At 56.4% G+C, this 20,987-nt stretch overlaps 2 protein-coding genes across 3 annotated transcripts in view; one reads left to right on the top strand and one right to left on the bottom strand.

The window, feature by feature from the left end:
• Window positions 1-35: 35 nt before the first annotated feature.
• Window positions 36-20,987, bottom strand: part of NXN (nucleoredoxin) — a 66,169-nt gene continuing 45,217 nt past the window's right edge. The window contains exons 8-11 of the mRNA XM_053275414.1: window positions 15,419-15,613; window positions 12,826-12,940; window positions 5,091-5,192; window positions 36-2,204 (exon numbers count right to left, since the gene is read on the bottom strand). Coding sequence (XP_053131389.1) covers window positions 15,431-15,613 — 183 coding nt within the window. The 3' untranslated portion in view covers window positions 36-2,204; window positions 5,091-5,192; window positions 12,826-12,940; window positions 15,419-15,430. The remainder of the gene's footprint in view (window positions 2,205-5,090; window positions 5,193-12,825; window positions 12,941-15,418; window positions 15,614-20,987) is intronic.
• On the top strand, window positions 6,637-12,752 carry MRM3 (mitochondrial rRNA methyltransferase 3). 2 transcript variants are annotated; one of them, XM_053275417.1, is made up of 4 exons: window positions 6,637-6,887; window positions 8,478-8,722; window positions 9,888-10,055; window positions 10,961-12,752. In XM_053275417.1, exons 1-4 carry the CDS (start codon window positions 6,853-6,855, stop codon window positions 11,515-11,517), a joined length of 1,005 nt encoding a protein of 334 aa, XP_053131392.1. In that variant the 5' UTR covers window positions 6,637-6,852; the 3' UTR covers window positions 11,518-12,752. The 2 variants fall into 2 exon arrangements, with proteins under 2 accessions (XP_053131392.1, XP_053131391.1); XM_053275416.1 differs by lacking the exon at window positions 6,637-6,887 and adding an exon at window positions 6,894-7,195.

Genomic DNA, 20,987 nt, shown 5'->3' with positions numbered 1-20,987 from the left:
CCAGTGCCCAAGAAGAGAAAACACACAGTCTAAGCTATCAGGATAACCCTTTTATTTTGAATTACATTAGTAATCAATTAGCAGAGCATACATTAGCAGAAGCAAACAAAACCAATTTTACCAATCTAGACATATTAAGCACAGATTCAAATCCCTTGAACAGAACAAGATATCTCACCACTCCTGTTGCTGCAGCCTGCAGAGGCTGCACGAAGGATAGAGCTCAAACCGAGACCTGATAAAAGTCAAATGGACTAAAGCCAGAGCTTGAAGCCCACAGCTAAGTCAGGAGAAAGAGAGGGAGAAGATTCAAGAAGGAGAAAGGTTCTCTCCCCGCAAAAGAGGAGACACAACAGGGGAGAAGTTTTCTCTCCCCAAAGGGGAGACAGGACAAGACACACATGAAATGCTCTCCTCCCCCCACCCCACCAAAAGGGGAAACAAAAACTAGCTCAGCCCCTCCATGGTCTTACACCGTTTCTATTTTGTACCTCCCAAGATGGCGGTCTGGGATGCACAGTAGATCCTGATAGGTTACTTTATAGAACAAAAGGCCTCCCACTATTAATTCGGAAGATGTCATAGAGGATGAGTATAAATCACAACACTTTGCAAATTTACATTGAGAGCGCAATGATATCATCATCAGATGATCAATGTCAGACAGGTTTCATGTCTGGGTTGCAGTCATTCTTGAAAACAAAAAGGTCATTTCTCGTATATATAGATGTTCTTCAAACATCCAATTGACATAGTGAAACCAGACTAACCTCCCCATTTTGGGAACAGAAGAAAAAGAAAAGAAAGAAATGACTCCCCCAAAATCTTAATCTGCCAGTTTTTGACTCATACTTCTGGTCAGAAGTATAGATCAAAAGCATAAATTAAAAATCCCCTCTTATTCAATACATTGGATAATACATCAATATATTATCATCCAATAACAACACAATACATTCAGTACCTCTAATGGACGAAGACTGCAAGGGCAGTCACTACTTCTCCTTTCCTTGTGGTCAGCCAAGGAGCTGGTACAATGAATTTCATCGGAACACAGGGAGCAAAGTACTTTTTCAAAGCAGCCTGATCGCCACAAGCAAAGGGTCATAGCTATACTTCTATACACACACACCCCAACGATTGATGTGTGTACCTAATTACAAATAATAAGTACACACAGAAGATTCCCTTGTATAAAGTACAACCATTCAAACAGTATCAAATTGATTACATAGCTATACATGCAAAACAAACAGGTTCAACACGAGAGTTCATCCCAAGTTTCATTGCCCTGTTCAGAGTCGCGTGTATGACGACAGTTCCATAATGCTAACAGCAAACTCTTCTTGCAGACAAGCAAAACTCCAAAATAGGCAGGCAGCAAGCAGGGTTATGGTCAGACATGAGCCAAAGATTTCTATGGCTCCAAAATAAAGGCCTACGTTATCAAAATACAATTAAAACAATATGATACCATACAAGACTGAGTATCTAATAAAACTACCTATGTGAGATACAGATCTGTATATGTCTGTGAAATGGGACACTAAAAAAGCCACCCATATCTATCTTTCTGGAGCGATATATTGCGAGCAGTGTTCCCTCTAACAGGGATTTCCAGATGTTATTGACTACAACTCCCCGAATCCCCAGCTACAATGGCCTTTGCTTGGGGATTCTGGGAATCCCTGTTAGAGGGAACACTGCGAGGATGAAAAAGTGTTGCAGTTTCTACGTAAACCTAACACTCGAGGAAATGGCCAATTGGCCATTAACGTCCTAAGATGAAAGCTATCCTATTGAAGCAGGGTGTTCGGAGCAACAGCCGGAGAGAGGGCATGTTCTCCTCCTCTTGCCTGCGGCCTTCGCAGAGGCATCTGGTGGGCCACTGTGTGAGATCGGATGCTGGACGAGAGAGGTCTCCTTGGGCCTGATCCAGCTGGGCTGTTCTTGTGCTCTCCCGACTAGTGGCCATTGAGAATAAGGACGTCTTCCCACAGCTGCCAACGCTGCCGCTGTGTGTGGAGGGCCATAGCCAGACGGGCAGAATGGAAGTAGCAGCAAGTCTACAGCGAGGTTCCCATTACCTGGCCGTGAGCACGTCGATGGCGGTCATCTCCCAGGCGTAGCCTTCAGTCCGACACACACACACACGCCCGCCTTGTGTCATGACTGAGTCGGATCCGGAAGAGCCGGGATCACCTCTAGAACCAGAGCATGGAGAAAGAAGAGGTGACGCTGAGTGCTTTTCAACCCAAATTCCCCACACAGTTGATACAGCAGGCAAAGCTTGTTCCCAAAGGCCCACCCTCGAAGAAGTCCTATCCGAGAGAGCAGCAGCAGTGCTGGGGCCGGGCCGGGCCAGGGGCTCCCCTGCTCTGCTCACCACTTGCAAAGGGCACCCGGAGACGGATCCAGAGAGACCCCCGAGAGATCCAGCCTCTCTCCAAGCCTCTTTACTGTCACCCAGTCACGGCAGACCAGACGGGGCCTGGGAGAGAGTGCAGGAGGCATGTGAGCCGCTCTGGCTCGCGGCTGCCCCTCTGAGGCATCCCCTCCTCAGGCCTGATCTTGAGGACCCCTCCAAGCGCTGCCACAGACACGCCACCGAGTAAAACGGCAGAAGGCCCTTCCATTCACAGGGGATCGCTGCCCACAAGACCCTCTCCTGCCGATTTCAGTTTGCGACAAGGGAGAGGACGCCAAAGCATCTCGCGGGGGTCACTATGCCACTGCGAGGCTGCCAACGAGGAGGAGACAGCCCCAGTCCCCAGGGCAGGGCACATACCAAGCCAACCGATTTCCACATCGCGTTTAGCTCTCCCTCCAACTCAAAAGCCAAAATAGCCCTCACAGGTCTTGCAGTATTAACTATTAGTGCCAGAAATATCACCAGTGCCATCTCCCCCCGCCCCGATCCTGTCATACTCTGATGACACAAGCATACAACCCAGCAAGGCCCAGGCATTGGTACAGAGGGACCGTCTCAAAACTCAAGCCATGCAGCGACCAAATGGACACACCCTCACAACCAGGCAGGCAGTCTCTCTCTACGCAGCGTGTGGGTCAGACACATTCTGAATGGCTCTTCCGAACGGCTGCACACAGAACAGCCTCACCAGGGACAAAGCCTTCAGGACACCGAGTGATGTTCCAGCACACTCCAGCTCTCGGGGGCCAAAGCACGGCCTCTCAGCAGCCATCACCACATGCCAGGGAGGGAACTGGGCACCTCGATGCTCTTCCCGGAGCGGCTCCATCCCCAGTGAGGCTGCAGGGCAGAAGGAGGGGCGGGCTCTGCCCAGGGAAGCCGGACCAAGGGGGGAAGTTGAACCCCGCTCTTTGGCTGCAGACCCCACGGGCTGGTGCTGTATTTCCCACCAGCATGAAACGCGGGTGGAGAAACTGAGGGGGTGGCTTTGGGACGTTTGCTCAGCATTTCAATAAACACCAGTTAACGCCTGCAAACTGGGCAAAGAGGCCCCTTTTTAACGTGGCGATTCTTTCTTTACTACGACGACCAAGATTTATATCCCGCTCTTCAAAGTTCACAAAGCGGTTTACAAAGAAACACACATAAACAAGGTGTCCCCCTGTCCCCAAAGGGCTCACAATTTAAAAAGAAACATAAGGCAGACACCACCAAGAGCCACTGGAGGGATGCTGTGCTGGGGATGGAGAGGGCCAGCTGCTCTCCCCCTGCTAAATGTAAGAGAATCCCCGCTTTAAAAACGTGCCTCTTTGCTCAATTAGCACGGGTTTATTTTGCAGGGGGAGAGTAACTGGCCCTCTCCGTCCCCAGCACAGCATCCCTCCAGGGGCTGTTGCTGGTGTCTGTCTTAGGTTTCTTTTTAGACGGTGAGCCTTTTGGGGAGAGGGGGCCATCTTGTTTATTTGTTTGTTATTTCTCTATGTAAACCGCTTTGGAAACGTTTGTTGAAAAGCGGTGTATAAATATTGGTGGTGGTGGTGGTGGTGGGAACAGCCAGAGGTCTTCAGAGAAAGCCAGCTTGGCTTGAACTGGAGGGAGGGAGGAGATCTAGGGAGAAACCAAGCCTGACACCAAGAACCACCACCAAGGAACAGGAGGGGAACTCTCTTGCTGTGGGGGCCGGTTTCTCCTTAACAGCGGAGCCAGGAGCGTGATCGGGACCAGGCCACAAGGCAGGGAGGGGCTGCTTGAACCTGGCAAGCTCTCCTGCCAGGGGTCCCCCCTGAAACCGCTCCGGGTCCCCAAAGAGGCCACTCAGGTCCTTGCCAGCCAGGCTCGGCCGGAGAGGAGCTTTCGGCACTGGCTCTTCTGACTCTGGGGACCAGAAGGTCAGACGGAGGGAGCAGAAGCGGCACCCCTGGAGAAACCAAGAGGACCCCACCCACCCCTCAGGTCGTCACCGGCCCAGCAGAACCCTTTCTGCCTGAGGCATTCTGGAGACACACACACACACACACACCCAACTACGGTATTAAGACACACCAACAAGCTGGCCAGGAGCCCACCTAAGAGCATGGCTAGAGTACGGACGATGATGCCAGAGCAGTCCCACTCGAGAGGCAGCCCAGGGAGGCTCCACAGCCCATGGGGAACCCCTGCATCTTGCCAAGCGCCTGATCCCAGCGGCCTCCTCTCGAGTCCTGAGCGGAAGCAAAAGGATCGGGGGCCCGGCGAGGCGAGGCTTCAGCATCTGGGGCTCCTGACCGTGGAAAAGAGGCGACTAAAGGGAGACACCATGGAGGTGGATACAACCATGCCTGGAGTGGACAGAGAGACATTGCTCTCCCTCTCTCGCAACACGAGACCCAGGGGTCACCCCACGAAACTGAAGGCCGGGAAATGCAGGACCGACAAGAGGAAGTCCTTTTTCACACAGCACATCATTGATCTGTGGAATTCTTTGCCATGGGATGTGGTGATGGCTATGAGTTGGGATGGCCTGAAAAGGGGCTTAGAGAAAGTCATGGGGGACAGGGCTATCCATGGCTACTGGTCTGGTGGCTGTGGGCCACCTCCAGCCTCAGAGGCACGATGCCTCTCCATCCCAATTGCAGGGGAGCAACAGCAGCAGCAGCAGCAGCAGATGGCATGCACGTACCTCTTGCCTGTGGGCTCCCCCGAGGCATCCTGGTGGGCCACTGGGTGCTGGGCTCGATGGGCCTCCTTGGGCCTGATCCCGCAGGGCTGCTACGCTCATGTCCTGAAGCGTAAACACACAGACAGAAGAGCTTAGTCACAGGTAGAAAAACCCTCTCATTTTAAGAGAGACACACCAGGGCAAAACAAACTCACCCAATGCCACCCAAACAGCTGGCAAAACTCAGTCTGTGGAACTCTACAAATCAGCAGCTCCATGAACAACATCAGGCTGAACACGTCTTGTTCAACACGAACAAGACAGGGGTTGCCTTCTACAAACGTAACAGAAGAGACCAGCACTTCTCCTGAGAACCCGGCTGCTCCAAATGGGCTCGCAGCTGCACCCGATTCCTCTCTACCCTACCCAACTCCTCATCTTAGGCCAGGAAGAGAGGCCCTGAAAGGATCTCCACCCTGCAGGGACTTAGCCCCAACCCCCTGCCAGGCAGCAGGCAGCACTAGGAAGGTGCTCCTCAAGCCAGCTCTCTCCCATCAAGGGCAGCATCTGCAAACCCTCATCGGGACCGGAAGGGAAGAGGGGGACAGAGGCAGCCTGGGAAGACCCAAGAGCAAGCCCTCCGGGGCAGGTCGGAGCTCTGAAAGGACTCACAGGCTTGCCCCGGAGAAGCACGCGGCCAGGCATGCAAGAAGGTGGTTCTAGACAAAACCCGCTTGCCTTAAATGGGAGGAGAAGACGACGACAGTGATAAGGTCTGCGGGGGCAGCAAGGTGGACAAAGCAAAGGGCACCGAGTTTTAAAGGAAGCAGCAGCCAAGCAAGATCTCCCCATGTGGGGCTGTGGGTGCTGTGCTGGGGCTGGATAGGGCCAGTCTGGACTCGCAATAATCCCCACTTGCAAAATCGATTGTTGATTAAAAATATTTACAGCCAGCCCCTCCAGTGCACTGCTGCTCGGGGCGGCTCACAACAATAAGACAGACACAAGGTACAATAAAAGCAATAAACATTACCTAAATTAAAACAAAAAACAAGTTGCCTCTTTGCCCAGTTAACAAATCAAGCAGGAGCACCCACTGGGAAGATTGGCCCTAGGCACCACCCGTAGCTACTGCGAGCTTCTGGGACACTTGGACCCGCGAGGCACCCGTAGGCCCTGACGTCACCTGTCATCCCCTTCGTCCGGCCTTGTAAGGGCCCCCTCGTTCAGCCACTCACGCGCATGCCCAGTAGCTCCCGGTAGAAGCGTGCCGTCTGCGCTCGGTCGCCGACTTTGAACACGAAGTGCAGTGCACGCCGGCCCCCCATGGTTCGCACGGGACTTTCTCCACCCTCGCAAGCCCACGCACTCGCTGGAATTCAGCGCAGTCTCTCTCGGCGCGCAGTTATGACGACATCGCCGTGTGCCGCTAAACTTCAGCACCATAAAGAATAGCTTCTTTCCATCCTAGAGCGACGCACTCTGGGAAAGGCATTTCCTGCAAATGTCGGCCTACAACTCCCCTAATCCCTGGTTATTGACCACTGTGGCTGGGGATTTTGGGAGTTGTAGGCCTAAATTACGCAGGCCTGAACTGTAGCGACTCGCCTCCACCGGTCGCTTAGCAACCGAAGCCGGACATGTCGGGACGTTCCAGGCGCTGCGCGTTGACGATAGCCTCCCTCAGCCAATGGCAGCGCTCTACTCTTCCCGGAACGTCTCGGGGTGCGCGCCCTTCTAGCCATTCCCGCCGCCTCTATGGTCGGCACGCAGGACAGTTGCTATGAGCAACGGTGGGATGGGCCGCGCGGCGTCGACGTAAGTCCGACCTGTCTCGTGTTGCCGGCAGCGAAGATGGCGGCGCTGGCGAGGCGGGCTCCGGGGTTGCGGCTGCTGCTGCGGCTGTCCTTTCCGGGGGCGGCGGGCGCCGGCAGGCGGGGGGTGCGCGCCCTGCGGAGGAGCCCCGTCCGCGTCCTTCCTTCGCTGGCTGAGCGGGCCCAGAAGCCGCCGCCGCCAGTGGCTCAGGTCCGCCCCCAGAAGCCCAACTTGGCGATGGAGGAGCAGAAGGAGGCGGCGGCGGCGAAGCTGATCTACGAGCGGGCCGGGCCCGGAGACAAAAGGCTAAGGTGCGGGCCGCACAAGGCAGGCTGGGAGCCGCGGCGGGCTCGGCAGCAGGAACTACCACTCCCAGGATCCCTTGCGGGGCTGGGAGATTCGCCCATGTCTGAGCCAGGGAGAAGAGGGAATTGCACCGCTTCAGGCTGCAGCTCCCTCGGTTTGCAAGCACACGAGTCCCCGGCAGTGCCTCCCCCACCCCAGTGTGGTTGACTGCAACTCCCACAATCCTCAGCTCCAAAAGCCATTGCAGCTGGGGATGCTGGGAGTTGTAGTCAGCAACATCTGGGAAGGAATCCCTGTTAGAGGGAACGGGGTCCCCGGTCCAAGCCCTGGCAGCATCTCCAGGTGGGGCTAGGAGAGAGCCTGGCTGCAAATCCTGGAGAGATGCTGCCAGTCCTGTGGAGTGGACAGCAGTGTTCCCTCTAAGAGGGAATCCCAGATGAGGTTGGCTAAAAGTTGCACCATCGAGTCAGTGCCGATTCCTGCCACCCGCAGAGCCCTGTGGTTGTCTTGGGTAGAATATAGGAGGGGTTGACCATTGCCTCCTCCTGCACAGTTGAGATTGTGCCTTTCAGCACCTTCCTATATCACTGCTGCCTGATTCAGGTGTTTCCCATAGTGTGGGAACAAATACCCGAGGGGATTCGAACCGGTAATCTCTTGCTCCCCTAGGCAAGTTATGTCCCTGCTGCACCATTAGCTGGTTGACTACAGCTCCCAGAATCTCTAGCTGCAGAACACTGGCTGAGGATGCTGGGAGTTGTAGTCAAGAACCACTGGGATTCTCTGTTAGGGGGAAGCACTGGGAGCACTGTTGGACAGTACTGAGCACAGGCTCTTACGTGGAAGGATGCCTGATACATTGAGGCTGCTTTTCAACCCTTTTGGTTTTTGAAGCAGTTCCTAAGAATAAAACCAGATATATACGGATGTAGGAGGGTGTCTCCTACTCAGTCAGACTAGTGGCCCATCTCGGCCAGTCTTTCTTCCCCTGTTGACAGCCTTCCAAGATTTCAAGCCGAGGGGGGCCTTTCCCGGATCTACTTGGACATGTTGCCACGATTTGGACGTAGGACCTTCTGCAGGCAAAGCAGATGCTCTACGGCCAATGCCTACTCGGGGGATACAGTATTGATTTATAACTCAACTCTAGCCTTGCATATGGTCTCGAGGTGTGGTGCACACAATCAGCCATGATTCAGCCCTGCTGAAGGCAATGAGCCAGGAAACAAGGCTCCCGGGCTGCTTTGCCTGCCAGCCATTCATCTTAAATGATCCCTTTCTCTGCAGCAAAGTGGTGACTCTTGCCAAGTCGAGGGCATTTCGGGAGAAGCACGGGAAGATCTTGCTGGAGGGCAAGCGCCTCATCCTCGACGCGCTGGAAGCTGGCGCCGTCCCCCAGACGCTCTTCTTCAGCACCCAGGATCATCTGAAGGAGCTGCCGGCGGCAAAGCTCAAAGGTGCCACCCTTGTCAGGGTGAAATTCGAAGAAATTAAGACCTGGTCTGATGTTGTCGCTCCTCAGGGGGTGATTGGTAAGTTGTCTCCCAGGGAGCTGCTGTGTAAACTCTGGAGGATCTTGAAAGGGAAGCTGTGCCATATCTGATGGGAACAGCTTCTGAGAGTAGACTCGCTTGGGCCCTTGTCCAGGCATGATCCTTTGTTCTTGGCCACCTCCAGTAGCAACACGAGTGAGACAGTAAACATTCTTCTCCGCTCTTCTTCACACACCTCTGTAGCAGTTCCTTCGCTCTCTCCTCCTCAGCTTCAGTCAAACCTCATCACACCTTTTGATGGGGGAAAATTCTAGACCTCGATCTCCTTCCCCGCCCCATGGACCACCTTCTGCCTGCTCGGTGCTAGAATTCCTGCAACGAATGTTGCATTATGTTGGCCTCCTTGGTCCAACCCAGGAAAGAAATTCTTGTGTTCCTAAGCAAGTGTCCAAATTCAGACTCACTGAAAATATCAGTGAAAATTGGCCAGGGGTGGCCAGCAAGACTAAAGTAGTAATTGTATATAGTAGTAATAAACTCAGTCCACCCTTGGGGTGAAGTTCTGTCTCCCTTCTCTCTCAGTTCCCCTCCTTTTGCACAGCTTATACTCATTCTTTTGTGGCCCCCTGCTGGTTCTTGGGACACAGACGGGCCCAAGGGCATTTGAGTGAGCAGGTTTTGTGTTAGGTGTAGTCACACTAAAAGTCTCTTTCCTTCAAAACAGTCCCCTCTGCTCACCAATACTTCTGTGGCTGGGTTAGACTTCACACAGCCTCCCGTTTGGAAGTGTTCTGACTGTGAGCACTTCCTGAGCCTGAAAGGCACAGTTCTCTGACTTTGTAGGCAGCCTGAATTTTCCTGAAACCTTAGTCAAGGTTTCTTTTTGCCCCTCCAGCCAGAGTGCATTTGGCCATAATGCAAGCCATTTAGGTGGCTTTGGGAACATAGGAAGCTGCTTCTATGGCGTCAGGTCCTTAGTCCGTCTAGCTCAGGACTTCCTACATTGACTGGCAACAGCTCTCCAACATTTCGGGCAGGGATCCCTCCAGCCCTACCTGGAGATGCTGCCAGGGAGTGAAGCTGGGGCCTTCTGCATGCACACCTATGGCCCCACCCTTTCCTGAGGATAGATCCTGCCACCTTCTCCCGTGACCCCGTCCTCCTTTTGCTCAGATCTGAATGTTGTCTGCCTGGGTCTCCTCAGGAATCTTCTCCAGACCGGATCATTCCAAGATGACCTATCCAGAGATCCAGAAGAAGCATGCACTGCCCCTCTCTCTGATCTGCGACAACGTCCGTGACCCCGGGAATCTGGGGACCATCCTGAGATCGGCGGCTGGAGCGGGCTGCAAAAGAGTCTTGCTTGTCAAAGGTAGGGCGTGCCGCTTGGTAGTGGAACGGGATTGCCACTGGCTTCCTATGAGATGTGTGTTTCTGAGATCTCTGTGGCAGAGATGCAGTGTGTGTGGGGGGGTGGGTGGGGGGGGGGGTGCCTGGCTCACAGACCCGTTTGCACCCCTTCCTGTGCAAAGGAATTGAGGGGGGGGAGCACCAGGCAGAAGTGGGTACCAGTTCACCCAATTTTGGTGGCCCCTCCCCTTTGCAAAAGAAGTGGAAAATAAACCTGTCTCCAAGGCAGCCTCTTTGGACAGAGGCCAGCAGGCCGTTTGCCAAGCCCCACTGCTGCACCCCGCCCTTGACAGCAGATGGTGGAGCTTGCAAACAACTGAACTCCTTGGCGCTTCCCTGGAAATCGGCCCCCTCTTGGTGCCGGCAAAGAGAAGCATTTTCTTTCTAAACTTAGTTTATTCCTACACTTCTCTCCCACTCTTGCTCCAAGGAGCCCAAAGCACTCTACCAGTGTTTCCTCTTAACAGGGCTTCCCAGATGTTGTTGACTACAACTCCCATAATCCCCGGCTAAAGGCCACTGCAGCTAGGGATGCTGGGAGTTTCGTGAACAGCATCTGGGAATCCCTGTTAGAGGGAACACAGCACCCTACACGGCTATATTTATCCTCACAACCAGCCTGTGAGGTAGGTGAAGCCGAGAGAGAAGTGACTGGCCCAGAGGCACCCAGTGAGTTCCATGACCGAACGGGGATTTGGTCTCCCCGGTCCTAGTCCAGCACTCTAACCACTGCACCACGCTGGCCCTCCCGTTCTCCCTCTGCAGAAGCTGGAGAAAGCGGCTGTTTTCTTAACTGGCAGCCTGCATTGCTGACTGGCCCTGGGGTTCGCTTCTGCCCGTCAACGCCTCCCTCTTCTCCCTCTCCAGGTTGCGTGGACGCCTGGGAGCCCAAGGTGCTGCGCGCAGGGATGGGGGCCCACTTCCGCCTGCCCATCCTTTCCAACCTGGAGTGGCCGGTGGTCCCGAATTACCTCCTCCCCGACACGTGCGTGCACGTGGCCGACAGCAGCGGCAGTGCCGAGATGCCAGCGGAGGCCGAGGCTCCCCCAGGAAGGGCCAGCAGCCACGGCTGGGTCTCCCGACCCTACAACCTGAAGGCCCCGCCAGCCCAAATGGACTGGGGCTCCGATTCCGACGGCGAGGAGGAAGAGGCGGCCTGCCAGTTGGACGTCCAGCACTACTACGAGCGCTGGATGGACCCCCCCGTGGCGGTGGTGATTGGCGGGGAGACGCACGGCGTGAGCCCGGCCGCCATGAAGCTGGCAACGAGCACAGGCGGGAGGAGCCTGCTCATTCCTGTGGTCCCCGGGCTGGACAGCTTGAACTCGGCCATGGCTGCCAGCATCCTGCTCTTTGAGGGGAAGAGACAGCTGCACCGAGCCGCGGCGGGGGAGCTGCTTCTCAAGAAGAGCCCTGGCCTGTGACGCCCAGCTCGGCTAGTCAGGCTGGCCGCTGGCCAAGGGGGCTGACGCCCAGCCCAGCGAGCCGGCCTCTGCGCCTGCCGCTCCCCCTGGATTCCTTCCCTTCTCATTTGGTTGACTTTTGGGGCTGCCTTATTGCGGGAGGGGGGCGTACACAGAAGCCAGCTCCCGGCTTCTCACCCATGGGTCCCTGGCTGCACAACTCCCACCATCCCCAGCGTCGGTGGGAGATGCAGGGAGTCCGACTCCAACCGCAGCCAGCAGCCCCCATGGTTGAGGGCGAGGATCCGGGCCAGTCCCTCATGGCCAGCTTTTTGCCAAAGTGTGTGCAGGTGAGAGAGAGGCTCAGGAACAACATTTGGCACCAGTCTGGACTCGACGCTGAGTGAGGCAGTTGTTTCCTTCCAACTGCTTTCCCTCCCCAGTCAGCAAACAGAACTGCCAGCCTAGAGTCCTGTAGCACGTCAGTACTCCCTGGAGAGAGGTGACCTTTTCAGCTCTTGTCCCCTGATCGTAGGAGCACAGAGAGGGGACCTTTCAGGTGGGAAGTGCATGCCAGAAACAGGGCTTTTCTTCCTGACCACAACGTTCAGGAGCACCTCCTCTCCCCGCCCCCCCCCCGCTCTGAAATCTAGAGCTTGTTCCAGCCCCAAGTCTTGCGCTTGCCCCAGCTGCCACCAACACAGCCTGCCCTGCCAACACGGCCGCTGCACGCCCCCCCCCTCGCCTCGGGTTTTTGGCAGGAAAAGCAACGGCCCTGGCAGCGACCCAGCAGCTGGCACGGGGACTCGCAGTGACCTCACAGGCTGGCTGAGCCAGGCCAAGCCATCGTCTCCTCGGGCAGGTGAGCGGGAAGCTGCCGCCAGCCCCCCCTTGCTCCAGAACACAGCTCTGTTTGTTCAGGCAAGCTTGTGGCATTTCCCAGGGCAACGGTTTGGGTCACTGGGCCTCTTGCCTTCTGCAGTGACCCTTCTGGGTTGGGGCAAGGGCGGGCGGGCGCTCGCACATTTTTCCCATTGTGTGCTTGGAAAGCCACCCACTTCCACCCGTTTCCTCCCAGAGATCCAGTTTCCAGGGGCCAGTTTGTTCTCTCGCAGGGATTCCTCTTTTTTACTGCCTCAAGCTAGCCCGTGAGAGCGCTTCCCCCGAACCTTGAATTCGGTTTCCACTGAAAAGGGCCGCCTTGTATACCCTGAGCGCCGATGCGCACACCAAATAAACTCTGGCTTTGCTCTCGGTCTCTGCGAGTCTTATTTCTAACAGGGAGAGCAGGCCACGGGGGCCCTGCCGCTCTCGGCCGCTTGAACTTACGTGGCTCTTCTCAAAAGCATTCTGGGGTTGCCATCTGCCAGGAAAATGCTTACAGCTGTTTCTTGGACGCCCAGCCACGGGAAGATGTCTGTGCAGCCTCAAAGCTCGGTTGGCCCTGAACAGAATTTAGCGCAATTGAAACAAAAAAAATCCCACCCCTGTTGGATAGGAATTTGGCAGGCTAGGGCTGCAGAGCTTCTGGTAGCCAGGAGGTGGCACCCTACTCGTGAGAGCACCTCTTCGGAGCCCAGGACGCTGCGTGGATGACAACTCCCCTCAGCCCCAGGAGTCAGGGATGGTGGGAGTTGTGGGCCAGCATCTGCAGGAGGGTCAAGGTTGTGTAGCCCTGGTCTACACTCTGGAAGCCACTCCAGAGTTTCAGGGAGGAGTCTCTCCCAGCCCTACCTGGAAACGCTGCCAGGGGCTGAGCATGTGGCCTTCTGCGTGCAAAACGTGCTCTACCACTGAGCCACAGCCCCATCCCCTCAGGGGGAGTATCTTCTAGCAGACAGTGCTCACACACGGTTGCCCATCCAAACAGAAACCAGGGCAGGCCTTGCTTAGCAAAGGGGGCAGCTTCCCCCACCCCTGCTGCCACAAGACCAGCTCTTGTCCCCTGATCATAGCTAGCTGCCATATACTGAGGACAAGGTCAGACGCCACGGAGGCTTCTGCCCTCCCCACCTCCACAGGCCTGCACCCTGTGGGGTTTCTTCCCCAGCACCCCACTCTGAGTTGCGTGATGGCCAATGGCAGCCCCAGCCAGTCAGGTTCCTAGAACAGTTTTTATTACAAAGGCTCCAATCACCATGTACAGTTTTTACAACATCACTTTGCCAGAAAAAGAGAAGACAGAGGGTTTGGCTGTGCTTTTCAATCCATGTGCTAACACACCCCCCCCCCCATGGCTAAAATAGCACAACGTCTGAGGGAAATGGTTCGGCCAGCTAAAGGGGGTGGGGAGAGCATTTCACATGGGGCAGCGTGATCAACGAAGCGGGCGGGGAAAGAACTGAGAGGGGAAATGGCGCACTCCCAGAAGGGCCTCTTCGTTTTAAGTCGGCCCCCGTGCTACCTGCCCTGAGCAGAATGCGCGGAAGGTAGAATCCACCCATCTGGAGCGACGGATGAGTTGCCAAAGAGGCAAAACTGCTGGCCAGGCTGCTTGGCTGGTGCCTCTGATCACGTGGCTAAGCCAGATTCACCCCCACAGCCACAGAATGATCCAGCTAGCAGGGATTTTTGGAGCGGCTGCAAAGCCGTGCTAACTCCGGACATCGCCACGTGGAGGGCAGCTACAGAAAGCCACGCGGTTCCTGTTACCCAAGGGCCAGCTTTGAAAGAGAGAGGGCTGAGCTTGCCCCTGCTCGATTCGGAACGGGGCTCTCGGCCCTTCAGATAATCCGGCATCGCCCGTTTTTTTGCCTGAGCCCATTTCCGAAGTCACCAGAGGGAGGGAAGCAGGAGGCAAAGCTTCCTCCAAATCTGTCCGTCTCCCCACTGCGGTCGGTACCCCATTCCAATTTCCTGGGCCTGGTTGCTGGCACCCCAAGTCCTTGGTGGAAACCAGCCTCAAGGTTCCTGGTGGGCCACTGCGTGAAACAGGATGCTGGACGAGATGGGCCTTCTTGGGCCTGATCCCGCAGGGCTCTCCTTACATTCTTGTGCCTGGGGTGATGTTTTTGCAGTGTTAAAATGCATGGTGGTGGGGGGTGGGGGCAGAGACATGGATTGTGATCCAAGCCACAAAATCGGGGGCGTGGGGGGCACTACTTGAGTCCTGACAAGCAGGCACTGCAGCCTGGACCAGCAGCGGGGAACAGCCTGGCCTGAAAGGCTCTCTCCCTCCACCCCTGCCTACTGAACCTGAAGCTGCGCCAGCCTGTCCCCCCCCCCCACCCCCCACAGGAGCACCCTGGGAATTGTAGGCAGAGGCTGCTGCTGCTGCTGCTGCTGCTGCTGCTACTGCTGCCGCTGCACCTTGGCTAGGAAATCCGCTGGCTCTGATCTCCCCCGGCAAACCGGCCGCCCAAGGAATCCTCAACAGGTAACACCCCCCCCCTTTAACGCCATGCAACAAAGATCGCTGGCCTCTTCTAGGGGGCGACAGAAGAGTCAAGCTGTTTGGAGAGGCTGACCTTTCGCAGGTTTCTGCTCCGGAGAAGCCTCTCGTCAGCACGGGGAGAGGTGGCGAAGGGGCAGGATCGAACCCTTGCCGATGGCTTTGAGTCGGTCACAGAGGTGCAGACAGACAGGAGAAGAGAAGGCTCCCCAAAGCAGGCCCACCCCACAGGCCAGAAGAGGTTCGCCGGCTAACTGGTGCTGGGGCAGGACAGGACAGAGCCCCCCTCCTCCCCTCTGCCCACGCCAGGTCTCCCAGCACCCACCAACATCTCCCCACGGAAAGCAGCACCTTTTCAAGGGTTTGGTTAGGAGGAGTCGAGAGGAAGAGAGCTGGCTGTATTAAAACAAGGCACCAGAAGAAGGTCAGAGACTCAGGGTGCAGGCCGGCCGGCAGGAAGCCTGCCCTTTTAAATAAAGTCTGAGCCCAGGCAGCCCCAAAGAGCCCACCCCACCGTCCCCACCGTCCCACCTCCACTCCGCTTTAGATGGGCTCCGGTTTCAGCTTGTCCGCTAGAAAGTCATTCACAAAAGCTTCCACGATGTCCGGGGTGATCTCCTCCACGTCCATCACGTACTTGGCCCGGGCGGACATGTCCAGGATGGTGAGGAGGGGCGCTGCTTCGGGGAGGTTGGTGTAATCCCGGAGCGAGTCGGTCATGTCATCCTGAAAAGCCAGCCAGAGAGAGAAAAGCCGGTGAAATTTGGGCCAGGGCGCGGGGGGGGGGGGGGGAGAGGAGGAGGGACTGAAAAAAATGAAAAACAGAACCCCAATGCCCTTGTACGAAACAGCGGGGATACGGTTGGAACCCTGGGCCCGTTCGGGATGCTTCCTCGCAAACAGGAAACCCCAGAGTTAGAAAGGGCCACCCCAGAGAGGTGGAGGTTGGAACGCCTTCCAGACCGGGGGGGCAGAAGCAAGGGAAGCTTTTCGAGACGAAAGGTAAAGTGTGCCGCCAAGTCGGTGTCGACTCGTGCCTCCCACAGAGCCCTCTGGTTGTTTTTGGTAGAATACAGGAGGGGTTGACCATTGCCTCCTCCCGCCCACGCACTATGAGATGATGCCTCTCAGCACCTTCCTAGATCGCTGCTGCCCGATAGAGGTGTTTCCCATAGTCTGGGAAACATCAGCGGGGGATTCGAACCAGCAACCTCTGGCTTGCTAGTCAAGTCATTTCCCCACAGAGCCATTAGGTGGCTTCGAGACGAAAAACCCAATGATAACTTCCAACGCTCATGGGGCCATGAGATCGTTCTGTAGCTTAAAAAAGACCCAGGGTTTCTTAGGAGGCCAGTTTTCAGCACCATGCGCTGACGTCTCTTGGTCTTCTCCCAAACTGGCCACTGGGGAGAACCAGAGGAGGGGAGACCTAAAGGTTGCTCTGGAAAGACTCTGTATTCTGAGGCCAAACACGACAAAACTTTTCCAGGACACCTTTGAGGTTTCCTCCCGTTGTTGCCTTTCTCCCAACGACACCCGTCTCACTTCAGGAAGCAAAGGCACCCAACCAAGGCCAAAAAGGATGGCCGCAGACCTACAGCCACATTCTGGATGGCCCTAATAAAACCTTGGAAGTATCTCTGTCTTAATTATTATTATTTTCATTTCGTCGTCTTGAGGTTTTTGGTTTTTTGTTTAAAAAAAAAATCTTGTTTTGCTCTGTTCTATCATTTGCTCTCAAAATCTCTGATAGATGTGGATGCATGCGTGAAGTTCCCAGGGGGCGGCCGATGTCTTTTAGGAAAGCACACACAGGATAGAAGCTGGGAGGAGCGGTTTTTCCCACAGGAAAGACCCCGTCACCAGGCAGAGGAAGCTGCCATATACTGAGTCAGACCCTTGGTCCATCCAGCTTAGTATTGCCGACACAGACCAAGGTTCCAGGCGGGGGTCTCTCCCAGTCCTACTTGGAGATGCTGCCAGGGATTGAACCCGGGACCTTCTGCATGTAACTGTCAGCCAGAAATGTTCTCCTGGCCTGCTGTAAATCGGAGAGGGGGCCATGAAATACCCAGCCTTTTGTCTCCACCAGCCTCCAACGGGCCGGCAGACCTGCCTGCCAGTCAAGTCTCAATGGATGGAGAGACAAAGGCGGATCTGCCCGCCCCCCACTGGAAAAGGGTGAAAGCCAAGCCAGAGGTCAAGCCCTCCTCCTGTCTGGCAACAAGCCCTCCAGCGCTGGGCCAGGCCCCTCAACCGGGGACTCTGCCAGCCGCTCCTCAGCTGCCTCCCAAACAAAAGGACCATGACCCCGAAACGCTGAAAGGGAGCCACTGTTCCCACACACACACACCCCGCCTCCCCTGCCACCCACATCATTCCCAGAGCTGTGCTGATGCTGCTGTTCAGCTCCCTGAGAAGCTCAGCTGCCGTTTTGGGGGAAGCCAACAGGTTTCCAGTCCTCAAGGGCAAAGGCAAATAGGCTCAGAAGCAAGCAAGTTTCCAGTCCTCAAGGACGAGGGCAAATAGGCTCAGAAGCCTGTGTGGGATGCCCTTGGGCAGCTCAGAGGCAAGAAGCCAGCTGCCCCCTCCCCTATACCTAGCAGGGACAAAACGAAGCCGTGCCCCCTATTTTGGGGGCCGGGGAGCAATGAACCTGCAGTGGTTCCTGCTGAAGAAAACACAACCTGACTATGTACAGTATGATCATTGAAAGATAAGCAAATGCCTGCACATTGGTCTGCGTGGCTTATACGGTTTGCAGAATTTAGATCCCCTCCCCGCCCGCCTCAGCATAGCTAAAAGGTAGCCGAGGGAGGGCTATACCAAGCTGCAGCCAGCCACTCCGAGGCTCTCCAGCTGTGTGGCTGGACTACAACTCCCATCACCGATGGTGGGAATCCTAGTCTGTCAACAGCTGGAGTGGCTAAGCCACTCCTGCCCTAACCACTATACAGCACTGGTTCTCGACAACACTGGCCTACCTTACAAGGCTGCTGTACGGAATCGCTAGGGAAGGGCCTGGGATACCCGCCGGTGGACCTGACTGCCACTAGTATTATTTGTTCTTATTCTAAGCAGAGCTCATGCAGCCATAGGGACCCAGGCAGCTGCCCTATACCGAGTCAGACCCTTGGTCCACCTAGCTCAGGATTGTCAACCCAGACTGGCAGCGGCTTCTCCAAGGTTGCAGGCAGAAATCTCTGTCGGCCTGATCTTGGAGATGCTGCCAGGGAGTGAACATGGGACCTTCTGCTTGCCAAGTGGATGCCCCGCCACTCAGCCAGAGCCCCACCCCCTGAGGGCAACATCTCCCAGCACCCCCACGTAGCCTCCCAATGCAAACCAAGGCAGACCTTGCTCAGCAAAGAGGACGATCCAGGCTGGCAGCCGCAAGATCAGCTCAGCCCTGCACAAGCCTCTCTCTGCCCCTCACCAGGCGACTGACAGCCGCCCCACTCCCAGCCCACCTCTCCCGCAGTACAAAATGGCGGGCGCTCATTTCTCAGCGTGCTGACAGCTTAAGCACCAGAAGGCGGGGAGTGGCGGAGACAAGGACTGTCCGTCATGCGTCTCCAGGCTGGGACCAGGACCTGAATCCTCCCGCCAGGACAGAGAGGCGAGACTGTGCCATTGTGGGTGGGACGCCACATCCCGCCATGGGCCAGCATTCCGGGCAAGGGCCAAAGCCCCTCCAAGGCTGAGAGCAGAACCCGGTTCCCTGTTGACGCCGCCACTGATTCCTCTCTCCCGGCATTCTTGCCCTAACTGGGGGAACCTGACATTTTGCTCCGTAATCCACAAAGAAGCTCCTCCGGCAACCAGACCCGCAGGGTCGCCGTATCGGCCCCCCGAGGCCAGAGGGGGCGTTCCCGGCGCCGAATGCAGCTGGCAGGGGCGGGCCCCGTGACCCCTTCGCTGGCCGCCAACAGGTGCCGGCCACTGGCCCGGCGCCGCTTCCTTGGCCGGCCCCAGCCCCGCCTCTCTCCCCCTCTCTGACAATGGAGCCGGGAAGCCCCACCCCGCCGTCCGCAGAAGGCGCAATCAATGTGGCGGCCCGAATGGGCGTTGCCCGCGCCTGCCGCAGTCCTGGCCCTCGCACGGTTTCCGGGGCCGGGAGATGCCGAGGAGGTGATGAATGGGTCATTGAGGGGGCTGTCAGAGCGCTGGCAAGCAGATGGCGTGGGGGTGAATGAGGGGGGCACTGTGTGTGTGTGTGTGTGTGTGTGTGTGTGAGAGAGAGAGAGAGAGAGAGAGCGAGCGAGCGCAGAAACAGGCTGGGCCTGGGAGAAAGAGCAGGAGGGGGCACATTCCCGGGGCTATGCAGGAGGGGGCAGGGAAGGGGTGTGCGGGGTCCTCGGCTGGAGCGCTCTCCTCGCCAACAAGGGACGCATTCAGAAGGAACCTGGGGGTTGGTGGGTGGCAAGGAGCTGAAACACGTCCGGGGGGTGGGGGGCGCAGCGCAGGGAGGGGAGAACGTGCGTGATGGGGACTGGGAGAGAAAGAGCAGCAACACGTCTGGAAAAATGGTGGGGGGGAGGAATCTGCAGCAGGCAGGGAGTGCCGTGTGTGTGTGTGTGTGTGTGTGTGTTCGTTCGTTCGTTCGTTCGTTCGTTCGTTCGTTCGTTCGTTCGTTCGTTCATTCATTCAGGCAGGCAGCTTGGGAAAGAAAGAACCGGAGGATCGCAGGTCCCCAGGGATCGGAAGCCGAGCCAAAAGGGGACATTCTGTGGAGGACAGAGAATATGAACTGTCTCCTATGCTAAGCAGGGTCTGTCCTGCTTTGCATGTGGAGGGGTGACTCCTTGGGAGCACTCTCAGCTATAAGATGTTCCCCTTAGGGTAGGGATCCTCAACGTTGGGTCCCCAGATGTTATTGGACTTCAACTCCCACAATCCCCAACCAAGGGCCACTGGGGCTTGGCATTATGGGAGTTGAAGTCCACTAACATCTGGGGGCCCAACGTTGAGGATCCCTGCCTTAGGGCATCTGCTTTGGGCATCTCAGTGGCTTCTGCTTTGCAGGCAGAAGGTCCCAGCTTCCCTCCCTGGCAGCATCTCCAGGGAGGGCTGGGAGAGATTCCTGCCTGCAACCTTGGAGAAGCTGCTGCCAGTCTGTGTAGACAACACTGAGCTAAAGGGACCGAGGGTCTGACTCAGTAGATGGCAGCTTCCTAGGGGATGGGGCTCAATGGCAGAGCATCTGCTTTGCAGGCAGAAGGTCCCAGCTTCTCTCTCAGGCAGCCTCTCCAGGTGGAGCTGGGAGAGAGACTCCTGCCTGCAGCCTGGGAGAGCCACTGCCAGTCAGTGCAGACAGTGCTGAGCTGGATGGACCAGGGGTCTGACTCAGTAGGAGGCAGCTTCCCGATGTCCTTATGTTCCTGCTTTCCAAGACCCAGACCCAGAATTCATGCACTCGGCACCCATGCCCGTTTTTTAAAAAGAAGGAACAGCAGCGGCGAATGAATCCCAGGACGGACTTGCTGGACCCATTTCCAGGGACCCTTTTCGAACAGGAGGCCAGCCCAATCCCCCCCACCCCCCACTTATTCCTAGGAAGGTCAGAAGCAGGGCTTGCAGGCGAGGGCCGCCCTCTCCAATTTGCCCCCGACATCTGGTGCACGGAGGCCGGCTGTCCTTTGACATGGGGGTTCTGTGCCTTTTTTCACTGCCTGGGTTCAGTGAGGGTGAAGGGAGGTCACGGAATGATCGGCAGTGCTTTGCGTCTGGTTCCACCCCATTAGCCAGGGGTTCTCAAACCCGGGTCCCCCAGATATTGCTGGATTACTGCTCCCATCACCCACTGCCACAGTGGCCTTTGCCTGGGGACGATGGGAGTTGTGGTCTAACGTCAATGGAGGACCCATGTCCCCTGGTAAGGAGGATTCCCCGATGGGGTTGACTACAACTCCCATCATCCCCAGCTGCTGCTGTGACCTTCGGGATGATGGGAATTGTAGTCAACAACGTCTGATGGTTCCTCTTATAGGGAGCAATGCTGGGGACACCAGGTTGAAGCGCCGAAAAGAATCAGTGGCCCATAAGCAGTACGGACCAGCCGTGCCAGACACCCGCCGCCGGGTGGCCACCCCCTCTCCCC

Source organism: Hemicordylus capensis, chromosome 12 (genome assembly GCF_027244095.1).
Source record: "Hemicordylus capensis ecotype Gifberg chromosome 12, rHemCap1.1.pri, whole genome shotgun sequence".
Taxonomy (NCBI): domain Eukaryota; kingdom Metazoa; phylum Chordata; class Lepidosauria; order Squamata; family Cordylidae; genus Hemicordylus; species Hemicordylus capensis.
This window is presented reverse-complemented; position numbering and strand designations above follow the sequence as displayed.